The sequence below is a fragment of the Garra rufa genome, chromosome 2 (assembly GCF_049309525.1).
Source record: "Garra rufa chromosome 2, GarRuf1.0, whole genome shotgun sequence".
Taxonomy (NCBI): domain Eukaryota; kingdom Metazoa; phylum Chordata; class Actinopteri; order Cypriniformes; family Cyprinidae; genus Garra; species Garra rufa.
The window spans coordinates 18,418,152-18,433,931 of NC_133362.1; the positions used below are offsets into that span (position 1 = coordinate 18,418,152).

Below are 15,780 nucleotides of genomic sequence, written 5' to 3' on the forward strand. Positions count from 1 at the left end.
TTATGGGAGTGACTTGTGCGCATGCGTGGTGCAGCTCTAGCGCCTTTGTGTGGAGGAGTGCGGCGCTGCTGTTTAAACACACACACAGGGGAGCCAGGCAGCTAACCATGGTGAATGTAAAGAAACGGAAAGGTCGGGTCGTGATTGACTCTGACTCGGAGGATAGTGCAAGCGATGATAATTTGGATCAGGTAGGAATATCATCCATGTGAAAGTGATCCAAAAACCTCGCTGTTTGCCGATCTCGGAGGCGCTAAGGTGTCAGAACTGTATGTGTGTGTTGAAGTCCCATGCTAAGTGATGTGGGAAAGCTAGCTGGTTAGCAGGGGCCTGTATTGTGGCGTCGTGTTGGTTTTGAGACAATTACACCTGAATTTTTGACATTTGGCGTGCTTTTTATTGTCGCCTGCAGGACGCGGGTAATTCGGCTTTACGAAAGTGGCCGCGTGCTTTTAGAACCTTTTCTGCTTCATGACGTCACGGTGCCGCGGCTAAACTTCTATTTCGGTTGTAGCTGTAGAAATATGACGAGAAACTAGAGCGGACTGGAGGTTCTAAAACACGTCCCAGAATGCAGCTTTTTAATTGGGCAGTTAAAAGTCACATGATGCATAAGAAAAGAACATGGAGACATATTCAAATAATAAAAGTTACTGTTTTGTCAAAAGACTTCAAACCAGATGTTTTTTTTTATGATGTGCTAAAAACTGCCAGTGGTCATTTGGCCATTATTTTTAGACAAAAAAATAATTGATACATTCGTGCCATTCCAACCAAAAATAAATATTTTAATTTTAGGATGTACAGTGCCAGTCAAAAGTTTTTGAACAGTAAGATTTTTCTTACTGTCTCTTCTGCTCACTCGGCCTGTATTTATTTGACCCAACATACAGCAAAAACTGTTAGTAAAAAAAAAGCTTTCTATTTGAATATATTTTAAAATGTAATTTATGTGATCAAAGTAAAATTTTCAGCATCATTACTCCAGTCTTCAGTGTCACATGATCCTTAAGAAATCATTCTAATATGCTGATTTGCTGTTCAAGAATTTTTTTTTTGTATTTTTATCAATATGTAAAACAGTTGACTATATTTTTCCCCAAGTTTCTTTGATGAATAGAAAAATGTAGAAATAATTAAAAGATAAATTATAGAAATTAATACTTTTATTTAGCAAGGATGCGTTAAATTGTTAAAAAGTGATGATAAAGACATTTTATAATGTTACAAAAGATTTCTATTTCAGATAAATGTTGTTCTTCTAAACTTTCTATTTGTCAAAGAAACCTGAAAAAAAAACTACTCCACTGTTTTCAACATAATAATAATAGTGATAATAAATGAGCAGCAAATCAGGATATTAGAACGATTTCTGAAGGATCATGTGACTGAAGTAATGATTTTTTTAAATCACAGACATGAATTACATTTTAAAATATATTTAAATGGAAAACTGTTATTTTAACTAGTAAAAATATTTCAAAATTTGTACAGTGTTTGCTGTACTTTATATCAAATAAATGCAGACTTGGTGAGCAGAGACTCACATTACAAAAAAAACATTACAAATCTTATTATTTGTAATATTTATTATAAATAACTGAAATATTGTTTTGAAAAATATGGTTTTTATTATGTGGAATTATTGCATTATTTTCTATTACCTATGGTACTCTACTGTCTATTTTTGTCTTTTTATTTATTGAAATGTAGTTTAATCAAATTTTTAAATCAAATTGTTATTTTATTCTATTTTTTAACTGTAGTTATTTATTTATTTTAGTCTTATAATTCATTTTTTTTTTTTCATATTATATATTTTATTTAGTTTTACATTTTTACACAGTTTTCATTAAAACTTTCTACACACACCCTAGCACTTCCTTGCCGCCTCTTGGGGTCCTCGGACCCCATTTTGAAAGCCGCTGCACTATGGTGAACAAATAAATTTGAACCATGATACTCCCCCTATAGGCAGCACTCCCTAATACAATTCTCAACAACCTGTGCACTTCATTTTCATTTCACTGGTGTTGACAAATTTCAGAGCTAGCCAGCTAGCAGCCAAACAGAGCACAACACAAACACTAACAGTAGTGTTTACTGACACCTATACAGGAATGCAAGTACTGTTTGAATTGCATTCATATGACATGCTGAGAAATTCAAAAGTGAAAAGCTGAAATGTTATAAATGCTAACAGATTAAATAGTACCATTGCCCTCAAACACGGGTCATAATTGGACTAAAAACCCTTAATTCTAAGTTATGTTTGACATCTGTCTGTGCATTAGAATCTATTTAGCCATATAGTGGCTTGTTATTGAGTGTGTTGGATTATTACTATCCTAAATCCCTCTGTGTTATGTGTTCTAGTACTTAAGGATAAAATTAGCTCATAAACAGACACCCTGACAAGCACGCTTACAAATCACTATTCAGGTTCATTAAAAAACATATAACAACTGCTTTTGCTGTTCATAATAGCTGTGCAACATTAGTCCTGCCACCGTACCTGCCCTTCCAGCTTTAAACATAAAGCAGCATTTTGTGGAGGATGATAGGTGCCATTATGACAGATTGTACACATGTTCTTGTTTTTTAATGAACAACAAAGTGAAGGGATTCACCAAGTACAAAAAATATAACTGTCAATCTTCCGCTGCTTTTTGCAGGAGCTGCTGTCTCTTGCCAAGAGAAAGCGTGTGGATTCTGATGAACAGGAAGAGCCTGTTAGTAAACCTGCCGCCTCCACAGACTCAGAGACATCAGACAGCGATGATGAGGTATGAAGCTTTTCCATTATTAAATGCTGGTGCTGACTTTTTGGATGTGCTCAGTGCAATTTGACATTTTGGATAATCAATGCTTGATTGAACTGTCTAGAAATATCAATCAAAAAGTTCAGAGTTGGTCAAACACAGTTGTTCGTACTCCTTTCAACTGGCCTGTTTTATTGGATGTAATTTCATCGCATTACTAGGGCTGCCCCCTACTAGTCGTCGAGAAAAGGCTTGGTCGATCAAGATTTTATTAGTCGCTTAGTCACAGAAATAAAAAAAAGCTAAAAATTCACAGGAAGTGGTGAGGTCAGACAGTCTGTGACGGACAGATGGTTAATGGCTGGTCTATGTGGGCTGGACATCCAAATGCTTGCCTATGATTCTTCAACCTCAAATATGGCTTATCATCTAAAATATGTAATATGTCACCCCCTTGTCATCCAAGATGTTCATGTGTTTCTTTTTTGAGGAAACATCTTTCTCCATTTAGTGGACTTCTATGGTGCCCCGAGTTTTAACTTCCAAAATGCAGTTTCAAACTGTCCCAAATGCGGTTGTAAATGATCCCAGCCTAGGAAGAAGGGTCTTATCTAGCGAAACGATCGTTGTAATTTATATACTTTTTTTTTTTTTTTACCTCACCTCAAAATGTTTGTTTTGCCTTGCTCTGCTTGGATTCTGTTTTTTTCGGTTCAAAGCAGTTAGGGTATGTCGAAAAACTCTAACTAAAAAAAATCATACTTTCTCCCTCAAAATCATTCTGCATCGCTGCAAAAGTACCGACCCAGTGTTTGCAAAGTGAAGGAGAAGAAGCAATGTAGAAAGATTTTGAAGTTGAGGGAGAAAATAAGATGGGAGTTTTTTGACGTACCCTAACTGGTTTGAACCAGAAAAAAACTGAGTTCAGGCAAAGCAAGACAAGATTAGATAAGACCCTTCTACCTTGGCTGGGATCGTTTACAACCGCATTTGGGATTGTTTGAAACCGCATTTAAACTGCATTTTGGAAGTTCAAACTCAGGGCACCAGAGAAGTCCACTATATGGAGAAAAATCCCAAAATGTTTTCTCAAAAAACATAATTTCTTTACGACTGAAGAAAGAAAGACATGAACATCTTGGATGACATGTACATTATGAGTACATTATCTGTAAATTTTTGTTCTGGAAGTGAACTTCTTTAATCCAATGTTAACCGAGAAATATGTGTGCTATTCAAGTGTCTGTGTGCAGTGTGGAAGCTGAATTAACAGTAACATCTTTATAATCTGTAAAGTCTCTGCGTTTATTTGTGTGCTCTTGCAATAACAACAGAACATTGCGCTTTTGTAAAATATTAAAATGGCTTCATGTGTGCACTTGAGCGCTGCTTAGGCTATGTAGGCAATTAAAGGCTCAGTATAATGATTTAAATGGTTTATTAATAAACGTGCAATTAGTTGACTAATGCTTAAAATGAATGACTAGTAGTCGACCAGAAAAATCTTTAGTCTAGGACAACCCTACACATTACTTTACAATTGAAGGAACTAAACACTCATTTACCATCATAGTTTTACTGCACTAGTTACTGGTTTACCTAAGGACTAACAGTATTCCAGGGTGTCTGCTAAATCATTAAATCAGCACCTTGTCATCGATGTGTCCGTAATTGCATATTGCCTGAGGTACTACATTAGAATATGAACTTACTTTGACCACTGAAAAAGTGTGTTTTATGTAGTATCAATATAGTGAATGAAATTTGGATGTGCTATATCAGCCATGTTGTTATTGTCAGGTGACCTACCAGCATCAGTTGCGTTTCATCACTGGCATTCATTAATCCTCTTCTATGATCTCATGGGATAGTGTTTGTGTCCATTAAATTCACACTTCAGTCACTCCTGAAATAGTCATGTGGGTCCTTTTTTACCTACTGCTCTTTTGTTGTGCTGTTTTCTACATACTATGTAGTTGGAAAGTAGGAGATTAGGTTGCACAGCACTTTTTAAGTTGAAATTGTAATTGATCCCCGTTAAAACTCTAGTAACACTTTACAGGACGGTTCAATTTGTTATCTTTAGTTAATGCATTCGTTTTCATGAACTGACAGTGAACAATTTTTTTCAGGACTTATAGAACTGGGTTAATGTTCATTTAGAAAAAAAACAATTGTATGTTGTTAATCCATGTTAGTTAAAGGGAGTTAAAAATTACCCCATGATTTACTAACGCTCAAGCCATCCTATGTGTATATGACTTTCTTCTTTCAGGTGAATGCAATCAGATTTAAATTAAAATGTCCTGCCTTTTCCACCCTTTATAATGGCAGCGAATGGCTGTTGAGATTTTAAAGTAGGGCTGCACGATTAATCGCACGATGTTGTGAGGCGCGTTTTGTCAATGAAGCCGGTACTTTGATTAGTAGTAAATCTCCATCACGTGCGATTAATCGTGCAGCCCTATTTTAAAGCAAAATAAAACGCATAAAAAGAGATTACGGTTTAAAAAAATATTTTAAAATACACCTATTTTTGGGTGAACTATCACTTTAATTATGCATTGTTTTGTTTAATGTTACTTCATGATTCCTACTGCAATACCAAATTGAACCTTTTTTAAAGTGATGCCTGCTTTCCTAATACATGTTCCTGCTCTTATATTGAGTGGTTCATAGTACATATTATTTCAGGAAAAAATATTCTAAAAATGCTAATTAATAGCCAGATTTAAGCTATTGTTGTTGCAAAATCTTACTGGTAGTTAATGTAATAATGTTATAAAGGAAATTAGGATTTGTGACAGTTTTAAAAAGATGTTACCATAGTGATATGTCAAAGTGTTCTGGAGTGTAAACTTGTTCCTGAGGCTTGCTCACTTTATTTTACTCACTAAAGGCTATTTCTTGTATAAGCTTGAATAATGAGAGAGCACAAATGCACTTTTTTCTGAACTGAAAGCAAAATATGCTAAGAGTATGCTAAAAGGTTGCAAAAATAGTGGCATGGTTTGTTTATTTAAATAGTAGATCTTTTACTAACACAGCAATTAAAGTGCAGTTGCCATTATAGGTCTTAATCATTTCAGTGGCAGAACATACAGTGACATCTTGAAATCCCACAATACTGAATGCATTGCATCAGCTGTGGTTTTGTTTCTGACTGGGGAAGTGAATTTTGCTGTTACTTATTTGAAATACTTTTATCATGGGTCTGTTGAAATCCTTAGTGTCCTTGTGAAAAGGTGCTTGTAAATTAAATGTGTTTTCTGTGTTTTTTTTAGTGGACTGTCGGAGGCACTAAAACCAAAAAGAAAGGAAAGCCTAGCAAAGGGCCCGAAAAGAAGAACACAGTCAAGAAAAAAAAGGGCAAGGCGGCTTCATCCGGTAGTTCAAATGGAGGCAGTTCAGGAGAGAGTTCGGCTCCAGAGGAGGGTAAGGCAACAATTTGAATTCTGTATGCTGTTTTTCTAATGCAACACTGGAACTTGAACAGCAAAGTTGATTCTCTGTGCTTTACATTAAGGTGAGGTGTCGGACTCTGACAGCAACAGCTCATCCTCCAGCTCGGATTCTGACTCTTCGTCGGAGGACGAGGTTTTCCGGGACGGTTATGGAGATGATCTGATGGGGGATGAGGAGGACAGGGCCCGTTTGGAGCAGATGACAGAAAAAGAAAGAGAACAGGAGTTATTTAACCGTATAGAGAAGAGAGAAGTCCTCAAAAGGAGGTGAGAAGTATTTCAAAGCTCATATTTGAGCAACCAAGATCTAAATTTGTCTTACTATTTTCACATTTGCAGGAAAAGGCAGAATTTTAAAAATTACCTAAATGACAGGAACTTTAGAAAAAGTTTTTTGTAAATAAAAAGACCATTGAATTTGCATTAAATTTATTATTCGCAATATTGTATTCTGTGTTATTTTATTATTATTTATATACTATATACTATTATTCTATATAAAATTTTGGTTTTAATTTTAGTTTAGGTTTTAGTAAAAAAAAAAGTGAGTATACCCCTCACATTTCAGCAACCATTTTAGTATATTTTCTCAAGGGACAATACTTGGAATGAAACTTGGATATATTTTAAAGTAGTCAATGTGCGGCTTGCATAGCAGTATAAATTTTATTGTCCCCTGAAAAATTACTCAACATACAGTCATTATTATCAAAATAGCTGGCAACAAAAGTGAGTACACCATGAACTTATGGTTCAATATATTGCGTTAGCACCGTTGTTATCTGGCACTGCCTTAATCATCCTGGGCATGGAATTGACCAGAGCTTCACAGGTTGTTGCTGGGATCCTCTTCCACTCCTCATGGAGCTGCTGGATGTAGGACACACGGTGCTTCTCAAACCTTACGCTGGAGGATGCCCCACAGGTGCTTAATAGGGTTCAGGTCTGTAGACTTGGCCACCCCATTACCTTCAGCTTCCTCAGCAAGGCAGTTGTCATCTTGATGGTGTGTTTGGGATCATTATCATGTTGGAAAGCTGCCGTTCGGCCTAGTTTCTGTAGAGAAGGCATCATGTTCTGCTTCAGAATGTACAGTATATAATGGAATCCATGTTTCCCTCAATGAACTGCAGCTCCCCAGTTTCAGCAGCACTCATGCAGCCCCAGACCATGATGCTACCACCACCATGCTTGACTGTAGGCAAGACACAATTTTCTTGGTACTCCTCACAAGGGCATCACCACAGATGCTGGACACCATCTGAGCCAAACAAGTTTATCTTATAGTCTCATCAGAACACAGGACAAGGTTCCAGTAATTCATGCTCTTGGACAGGTTGTCTTCAGCAAACTGTTTGCGGGCTGTCTTGTGAGCCAGCTTCAGATGAGGCTTCCTTCTAGGATGACGCCTATGCAAATCGACTTGTTGCAGTGTGCGGCGTATGGTCTGAGCACTTCTACTTCAACCTTTAAAGCAATGCTGGCAGCACTCATGCATCCGTTTTTTTTTTTTTGAAGCCAGGTTCTGCACCTGACGCACAGAATGATTGCTCAACTTCGTTGATTGACCCTTGCAAGACCTGTTCCGAATTGAACCCATCTTGGAAAACCTCTGTATGACCCTGACCACTGTAGTGTAACTCGGTTTCAGGGTGTTACTGAACCTCTAATAGCCTTGGCCGTCTTTGTGGAGGTTAACAATTTTAATTCTCAAATTTTAAAGTTCTTTGCCAAGAGGTGCCATGTTGAACATCCAGTGGTCAGTATGAGAGAACTGTACTTAAAGCACTAACTGCTCTAATACAAGACTTTTGTATGGTCCTGTCAAGCAGACAAAAACATAAACATGATGAATAGAACATGTGGCTTTGCATGGTTAAACAACATACTGCTGTTATCATTTAGGGTGTACTCACTTGTTGAGTTATTTTCAGAGGACAGTAACTCTATGCTGCTATACAAGCTGCACATTTACTGCTCTAAAATATATCCAAGCTTCATTTCTATAGTATTGTCCCTTGAGAAGATATACTAAAATGGTTGCTGAAATGTGAGGGTTGTACTCACTTTTGTGAGATACTGTATTTTAATGTAGCTTTGATTTATTTATTTTATTTAAGGTTTAGTCATTTTAGTACCTAAACTTAGTTATTTCAGGTAGTTTCCAAAGTAGCTTTTTGATTTTTACATTTCTAATAATTTAATAGTTATTTTATTTCAGCTTCATTTCAATTACCAAAAATCAGTTACTTAAAAAAAAAAATTCAGTGTAGCTACAAACGAGAGAATTTAAATAATTTGTTACAAAACTGTGCTTCTCAATTAATGACCAATGCATTCCTCCCAATAAGGTTTGAAATCAAGCAAAAACTGAAGACTGCGAAGAAGAAGGAAAAGGAAGAAAAGAAGAAGAAACAGGAGGAGGAGCAGGAGAAAAGAAAACAGTCTCAGGTCCCCGACACTCAGGTGGTAAGTAAACTTAAAGCCAACAAGGTCTTTTTAATATATGAACTCAAAAAAGCTCTGACACTCATGTTTCCTTTGTCTATTCATACAGGTGATGTCCCATAACAAAGAGAGAAGGATCAAGAGAGACGAAAAGCTGGACAAGAAGTCACAGGCCATGGAAGAGCTGAAGGCAGAAAGAGAGAAGAGGAAAAACAGAACTGGTACATTTTTAATTACTTTATTGTTGCTAATCAATATTGAATAACCGACTGGATTGAAAATAAGAATTAATTGGATGCCACTCACATATAACATCATGTAACTGCAATTTGGCACACTAATGTTTGAAACACTGAAGAACTGTTTCACTGTTAAAAAAACTAGTAAGCAGAATAAAGTGTACTGTGCAGACAATTAGTATTTCATAGAAAGGTTGCTAGTGTCTGATCTATAACTTTTGACCTTTTCAGCTGAGCTCCTTGCCAAAAGGCAGCCACTTAAGACAAGTGAGGTCTACTCAGATGATGAAGAGGAGGAGGAAGATGACGATGATAAGTCTTCAGTAAAGAGTGATCGCAGCTCAAGGTCATCATCCTTTGATGAGGAGGAGGAGTAAGTATTTGACAATTCACTAACCTTCTTAGTATTAGGCAATGAATTAGATGGCTAAATAATTTTGCATTATCAGTTAAAAAATGGTGGGAAAAAATGACATGGTATTTAAAAATTGTTTTTTAGAGATATACACTACCATTCCGAACTTTAATGTTTTAAAAATACAGGAAAAACAGCAATACTGTTAAATATTATTATAATTTAAAATGCTGTTTATTTTTTTTGAATAAAGCTATATTTTCGGCTTGTTATTAATGTAAATAATAATACTAATACTTATAAAACTAGTATTTCTTATGCTCATCAAAGTTACATTTATTTGATAAAAATGCCGAGATAAAGTAATATTATGGAATATTATTGCAAAATTTTCTATTTTAATGTACTTTAAAATATTATTTATTTCTGTGATGCAAAGCTGAATTTTCATCAGCAATTACTCCAGTCATCAGTGTCACGCAATACTTTAGAAAGCATTCTAAAATGCTGATTTATAATCGATGTTGGAGACAGACAGGTTATATGAGTTAAAAAGAACAGCATTTATTCAAAATAGAAATCTTATTTTCTTATATTGTATTAATTTCTTTCAAATAAAGAAAAAAATGTATATTGTTACAAAAGATTTCTACTTTAAATAAATGCTGTTGTTATATAATGTTTTATTCATCAAAGAATCAAAAAAGTATTACCAATCCAAAAAATATTAAGCAGCACAACTATTCCAACATTGTTTATAATAAAATAGAATGATTTCTGAAAGATCATGTGACACTGAAGACTGGAGTAATGATCCTGAAAATTCAGCTTTACATCACAGGAATCAATTCTATTTTAAAGTATATTAAAATGGAATACCACTATTTTAAACTGTAATAATATTTCACAATATTACATTTTTTTTCTGTATTTTTATTCAAATAAATGCAGCCTTGTTGAGCAAAAAAGACTTTAATAACTATCCACCTGTGGTTTAGAAAAGAGGAGGCTCCGCCCAAGTCCCAGCCAGTGTCATTACCAGACGAGCTGAATCGGATCCGACTGTCCCGACACAAGCTGGAGCGCTGGTGTCACATGCCGTTCTTTGCTAAAACTGTTACTGGTTGTTTTGTACGAATTGGCATTGGAAACAGCAGTAGCAAGCCTGTTTATCGGGTCAGTGAAACATTTCTCATCCTCTTCATGTTATAAACCTCTTTCAGCCTCAGCTTTCATCTTTTAGTCATAACCTAAAAGCACACATTTTAGAATACAAGGTGCAATATAACGAGTTATTGATAGATGGACATTAAATCCTGCAGGTGGCTGAAATCATTGATGTGGTGGAGACGGCTAAAGTTTATCAGTTGGGGTCCACACGGACAAATAAAGGCCTTCAGCTCCGGTACATTTGAATAGGATAACTATTATATATGCGTTCATTTCTTTGTCTTCCACCACTTATTTAATGTGTCATGTTTGCAGACATGGAAATGACACACGAGTCTTCAGACTTGAGTTTGTGTCCAATCAGGAGTTCACTGAAAGCGAATTCATGAAATGGAAAGAGGCGGTAAGTTTCATGTAGTTGCATGAACTGCAGTCAACCTGTAGCTTTGTTATGTGCATGATCAGTAGTAACCTTGTGGCTGTCCCATAGATGATGATAGCGGGAATGCAGGTTCCTACTCTGGATGAGATCTCCAAAAAAGAGCAGTCCATTAAGGAGGCGGTCAACTACAAATTCAATGACAAAGACATTGAAGATGTACGTCCCACTGATGTCTTTTCCAGTTGTATTTAACACATGATATTTCGAAAGTTGTCAGTTTTATCAACGTGTAAATGTTGCTTGTTTTTTGTTGTTGTTTTTTTTCAATACAGATTGTCAAAGAAAAAGACAGATTCCGAAAGGCTCCTCCAAACTACGCCATGAAGAAAACGCAACTTCTCAAAGAGAAGGTTGTAATGTTTCAAAAATAGCATGTGTTCATCAATATGTTTCTGTTTAGGTGTGATCTCATGCTAATCATGCATAACTTGTGTGTTAAGGCCATGGCTGAGGAGAGCGGTGATGGAGACAAGGTGAAAGTACTACAGGATCAATTGAATGAGCTGGAGGAGAGGGCAGAAGCACTTGACCGACAGAGAACCAAAAATATCTCTGCTATCAGGTCAGAAACGCACATACACTACTACTACTATTACTTCGTAGCTATTTAATAGTTTGAGGTCAGTCGTTTTAAATAACTAATTAATAAATTTTAAAATGTAATTCATTTCAGTGTTGCAAAGCTGAGCTTTCAGCATCATTGCTCCAGTCTTTATTGTCATATGATCCTTCAGAAATCAATCTAATATGCTGATTTGGTGCTCAACAAATGTTATTATTGTCATGTTGAAATAAATTAATATTAAATGCTTAATATAAACATGTTTTTTTTTTTGATGAATGGAAAGAACAGCATTTATTTAAAGTAGAAATCTTTTTCTAACATTATAATCTTTTTATAACGTTCTAACATTATAATTGTCCTTACTGATATTTTTTTAGAAATTTAGTGTGGACTTGCAGAATGAAATGTAAAAAAAAATTGTATTCTTCTTTTTTTTTTTTTCAGCTATATCAACCAGAGGAATCGAAGTTGGAACATTGTGGAGTCTGAGAAGGCTTTGGTGGTAGGTGTCTCTCTCACTTTGGAGCTGTTACTCTCCTGAAGAACATTCTGGAATCTGAAATGTCTTGGATGTGTTTCAGGCGGAGGGTCAGAACTCAAAGAACCAGCAGATGGATCCGTTCACCAGACGGCAGTGTAAACCAACCATGGTGTCCAATGTGAGGCATCTTTCTGTCAGCTCTGCTGTTTTCCTTTGCTTTTAGGCTCACTTGGTCATTTAAAAAAACAACAACTGAATTCTCTTTCTTTCTCAGGCAAGAGATCCCTCAGTCCACGCCGCTATTTTGGCTCATCTCAACCAGAAGTACGGTTCAGGCTCAGGCCAAGACAACAGCCAGCAGGCTAATAAACAGGTAACATTCACACACAAACATGCTCACAGCGACATGAGCCTGTTCTGACCCAAAATTCACTTGTGCAATTTGTTTATTATGCAGGGCCAGGCTAGTCAGAAAGACAAAGACATTACCAAGCCAACCAGTGACCTCTCAGAGGACCTCTTCAAAGTTCATGACTTTGATGTCAAAATTGACCTGCAGGTTCCTAATGCTGGTAAGTTGAGTTTTTGAGTTTGAATTGCTTGATGTCCAGCAGGAAAGCACAATTAAAGGATAAGTTAAGTTGCAGAATAAAAATTTCCTGATAATTTATTCATGTCATCTAAGATGTCTTTCTGTCTTTAGTCGCAAAGAAATTAAGGTTTTTGAGCAAATCTTCCAGGATTTTTTACTCTACCAAGAAAGGTCCAAATTGCAGTTTCAATGCAGCTTCAAAGGGCTCTACACTGATCCCAGCCAAGGAATAAGGGTCTTATCTAGCAAAACGATTGGTAATTTTCTTTAAAAAAAAAAAAAAGAAGAAAATTATATACTTTTTAACCAGTAAAAAGTGCTCATCTTGCACTAGCTCTGCATCCACGATTTCATGCATCACGTAATTAATTAAATATATTTTAATATGTAATTTATTCCTGTGATTTAAAGCTACATTTTCAGCATCATTACTCCAGTCTTCAGTGTCGCATTATCCTTTTTGCTTTTTAAGATACATTTTATTATTGTCAATATTTAAGACAGTTGAGTACATTTTCTTTTGTTCAGGATTCTTTGAATAGAACAATCCAATGATCAGCATTTATCTGAAATAAAAAGCTTTTGTAGCATTATACACTATACCATTCAAAAGCTTGGAGTCCGAAAAAAATGATAGAAATGAATACCTTTATCTAGCATGGAAACTTAAAATTGATCAAAATTGATGCTAAAATCATTTGAATGTTAAAAAAGATTTCTATTTCAGATAAATGCTGTTCTTCTGAACTTTCTATTCATCCAAGAAACCTGAAGAATTCTACTTGGCTGTTTTCAACATAATAATAATAAATGTTTTTTGAGCAGCAAATCAGAATATTAGAAAGATTCAGCTTTGAAGTTACAGGAATATATTACACTAAAATATATTTAAATAATTCAAAATATATTCAATTCTATTGCTGCACTTTGGATCAACTAATGCAGGCTTGGTGGGTAGAAGAGACCTTATTAAAAAACCATGAAATATCTTTTGACTGGTAGTGTACATTTTCTATTTTTTTTCCTTTTTAACGAATTTTACCAATCGTTTTGCTAAATAAAACTCTTATTCCTCGGCTGGGATTGTGTTGACATTTGAATCTGCATTGAAACTGCAATTTGGACCTTCAACCCAGGAAATCCAGGAAAGTTTTCCACAAACAAATTAATTTCTTTGCGACCGAAGACAGAAATACACGAACATCTTGGATTACATGGGAGTGAGTAATTTATCAGGATATTTTTATTATGAAAGTGAACTTATCCATAAAGCAGTGCAGTGCAATGCTTTTTCTTTTCTGTTTTTAATAAAATATACTTTTATTCAGCAAGGACACTTTAAATTTGAATCTGTATATGTATACAAATCTGTTCCTATGATGGTCTTAAGTTTTACAATTTATTTCAATCATCCACAGAAGCAAAGTCTTTGGCAGTGAGTTCGAACGCATTACCCGTTAAAGATGGAGCACCACGCCGGTCTCTCAACCTGGAGGACTACAAGAAGAGACGAGGACTCATCTGACCTACGTTTTTTTTTTTTATCCTCTCCTGCATGATTGGACACCTGTGCCGGGGGTCTACACAGCTGCGGCCACCCCTGTGTGTGTGTGTGAGTGTGTTTGGGAAAGTGTGCGTGTGTGAGAGAAAGGGTGTGAGAGAGTGTGTGTGTATGATAAAGAGAGAATAAGTGCATACCTTTAAGACTGAGCATGTCTGAGACTGTTTGAGAGAGAGTGTGTGTGTTTGTGTGTGTTTCACCTGTTTGTAAGAGGAAATATTGATGAAAAATTATAACTTTCAGGTCTTTGCCTGCGAAGGGTCACTTTTTGAGAGATGAGAAGTCCACTGCGTTATTTACAGCGTGTGCAGACGAGAGAACAGAAATGCATTACCTCTGATTCTCCTTTTCGTACCAGTGTATTCAACATATTTTGTCCCAATCAGACCCTCTCAGAAACGACCCTTTTATATCCAAGCTTGTGAATGACTATCTCAAAGGACACTATTAAAAAAGACAACACAAATCTTGGGTTTTTTGGAAAGTTGTAATTAGTTGTCAATAATGTGATTGGGTCTGCCTCGTCCCCTCGTTCCTCCTGAAAACGCTCTGAAGTTTTTTAAAAACAAGCATTTTCTTTTCTCCCCCACCACCCCCCCCCCCTCGACCCATACGTAATGGGTTGCTAGAACAGTTCTGCTTTACTCTGCTTGCTGGTTTAAAGGCTGAGGGGCCGACCAATCAGAGGGGGAGTCTGACAATGACATTACACTCCCTAAATATAAACGTTTGTTTCATGTAAGACAGTGATCAAATAAACGTGTCTCCCATGGACAAGAAAAGTTTGAGAATTGAAGTATCTTTTTGTTTTTACTGCTCTTTTTTCTATCATATCCCTCTGTCTCCCTCAGAGCTGATGTAAGTGTTATTGATCATTAATTATTGATGAAGTCTTTTAGTCAGTTCTCGTATCGTTGTGGCATGCCTTGTAAATAAGCGATCTTGAGTGAGTGCGGCTGAATAAAGGAGGAACTGTTTCATAATTCATGTCTTTGTGTATTTACTCTTAGTTTGAATTTTGAAAATAATACAATTTACAGATTGCTTTTATTAAAATATATTTGGAGTTTCTTTTTTTTTTAGACCCAACAACCAATTTTATTGAAAATACGTGCTCAACTTGTGTTAGAAAAGGGGCATAACAAGACTAATTGGGTAGAAAGTATAATTGAGAATGCAGTGAAAACCCATGAATAATTACCAATTGAAATACCCCTAAAATTTTTTGTTTAAAAGATTTCGATTAGAGAAAACAAATACACCAAAAGTATGTAAGAAATTGCTGTTTGAAGATGAAATGTTGAAGTAGTAAAATTATATACAGTAGTCAACATTTGAGGTGGATCAAAACCTTACAACAAAGTTGTCCTAAAACCAAAACAATACCCGTTGTCTTAGGACAACTTTGATCTTTTTTTTGATCCACTTTATGTGTTGACTACTGTATATATATATTTTTTACCATATATTCAATTCATATCAAAATAAGGCAATAGATTTTAAATAACCGTGAATTAATATGATTTGCATATTTTATTTTATTTTGAGATTATTTTAATTTATTTAGTTTTAATTTGACTATTTTATTTGATCTTTTATTTTATTTATTGTATCTTATTTTATCTTATTTTATCTTATTTATGATTTATATTTATTTAATTTATCTCATTTATTTCATTAGTAAAAGTAGTAAAATTATAT

The 15,780-nt window shown here is 35.4% G+C and overlaps 1 protein-coding gene across 1 annotated transcript; it reads left to right on the forward strand.

Annotated features, from left to right (window-relative positions):
* The first annotated feature begins 60 nt into the window (after nucleotides 1-60).
* On the forward strand, nucleotides 61-15,062 carry rtf1 (RTF1 homolog, Paf1/RNA polymerase II complex component). Its single transcript, XM_073833805.1, has 18 exons — nucleotides 61-191; nucleotides 2,676-2,786; nucleotides 6,047-6,197; nucleotides 6,289-6,493; nucleotides 8,578-8,695; nucleotides 8,784-8,895; nucleotides 9,145-9,286; nucleotides 10,267-10,444; nucleotides 10,591-10,673; nucleotides 10,754-10,841; nucleotides 10,929-11,036; nucleotides 11,153-11,230; nucleotides 11,321-11,442; nucleotides 11,890-11,947; nucleotides 12,027-12,104; nucleotides 12,201-12,299; nucleotides 12,384-12,498; nucleotides 13,937-15,062. Exons 1-18 carry the CDS (start codon nucleotides 108-110, stop codon nucleotides 14,041-14,043), a joined length of 2,037 nt encoding a protein of 678 aa, XP_073689906.1. The 5' UTR covers nucleotides 61-107; the 3' UTR covers nucleotides 14,044-15,062.
* Nucleotides 15,063-15,780: the final 718 nt, after the last annotated feature.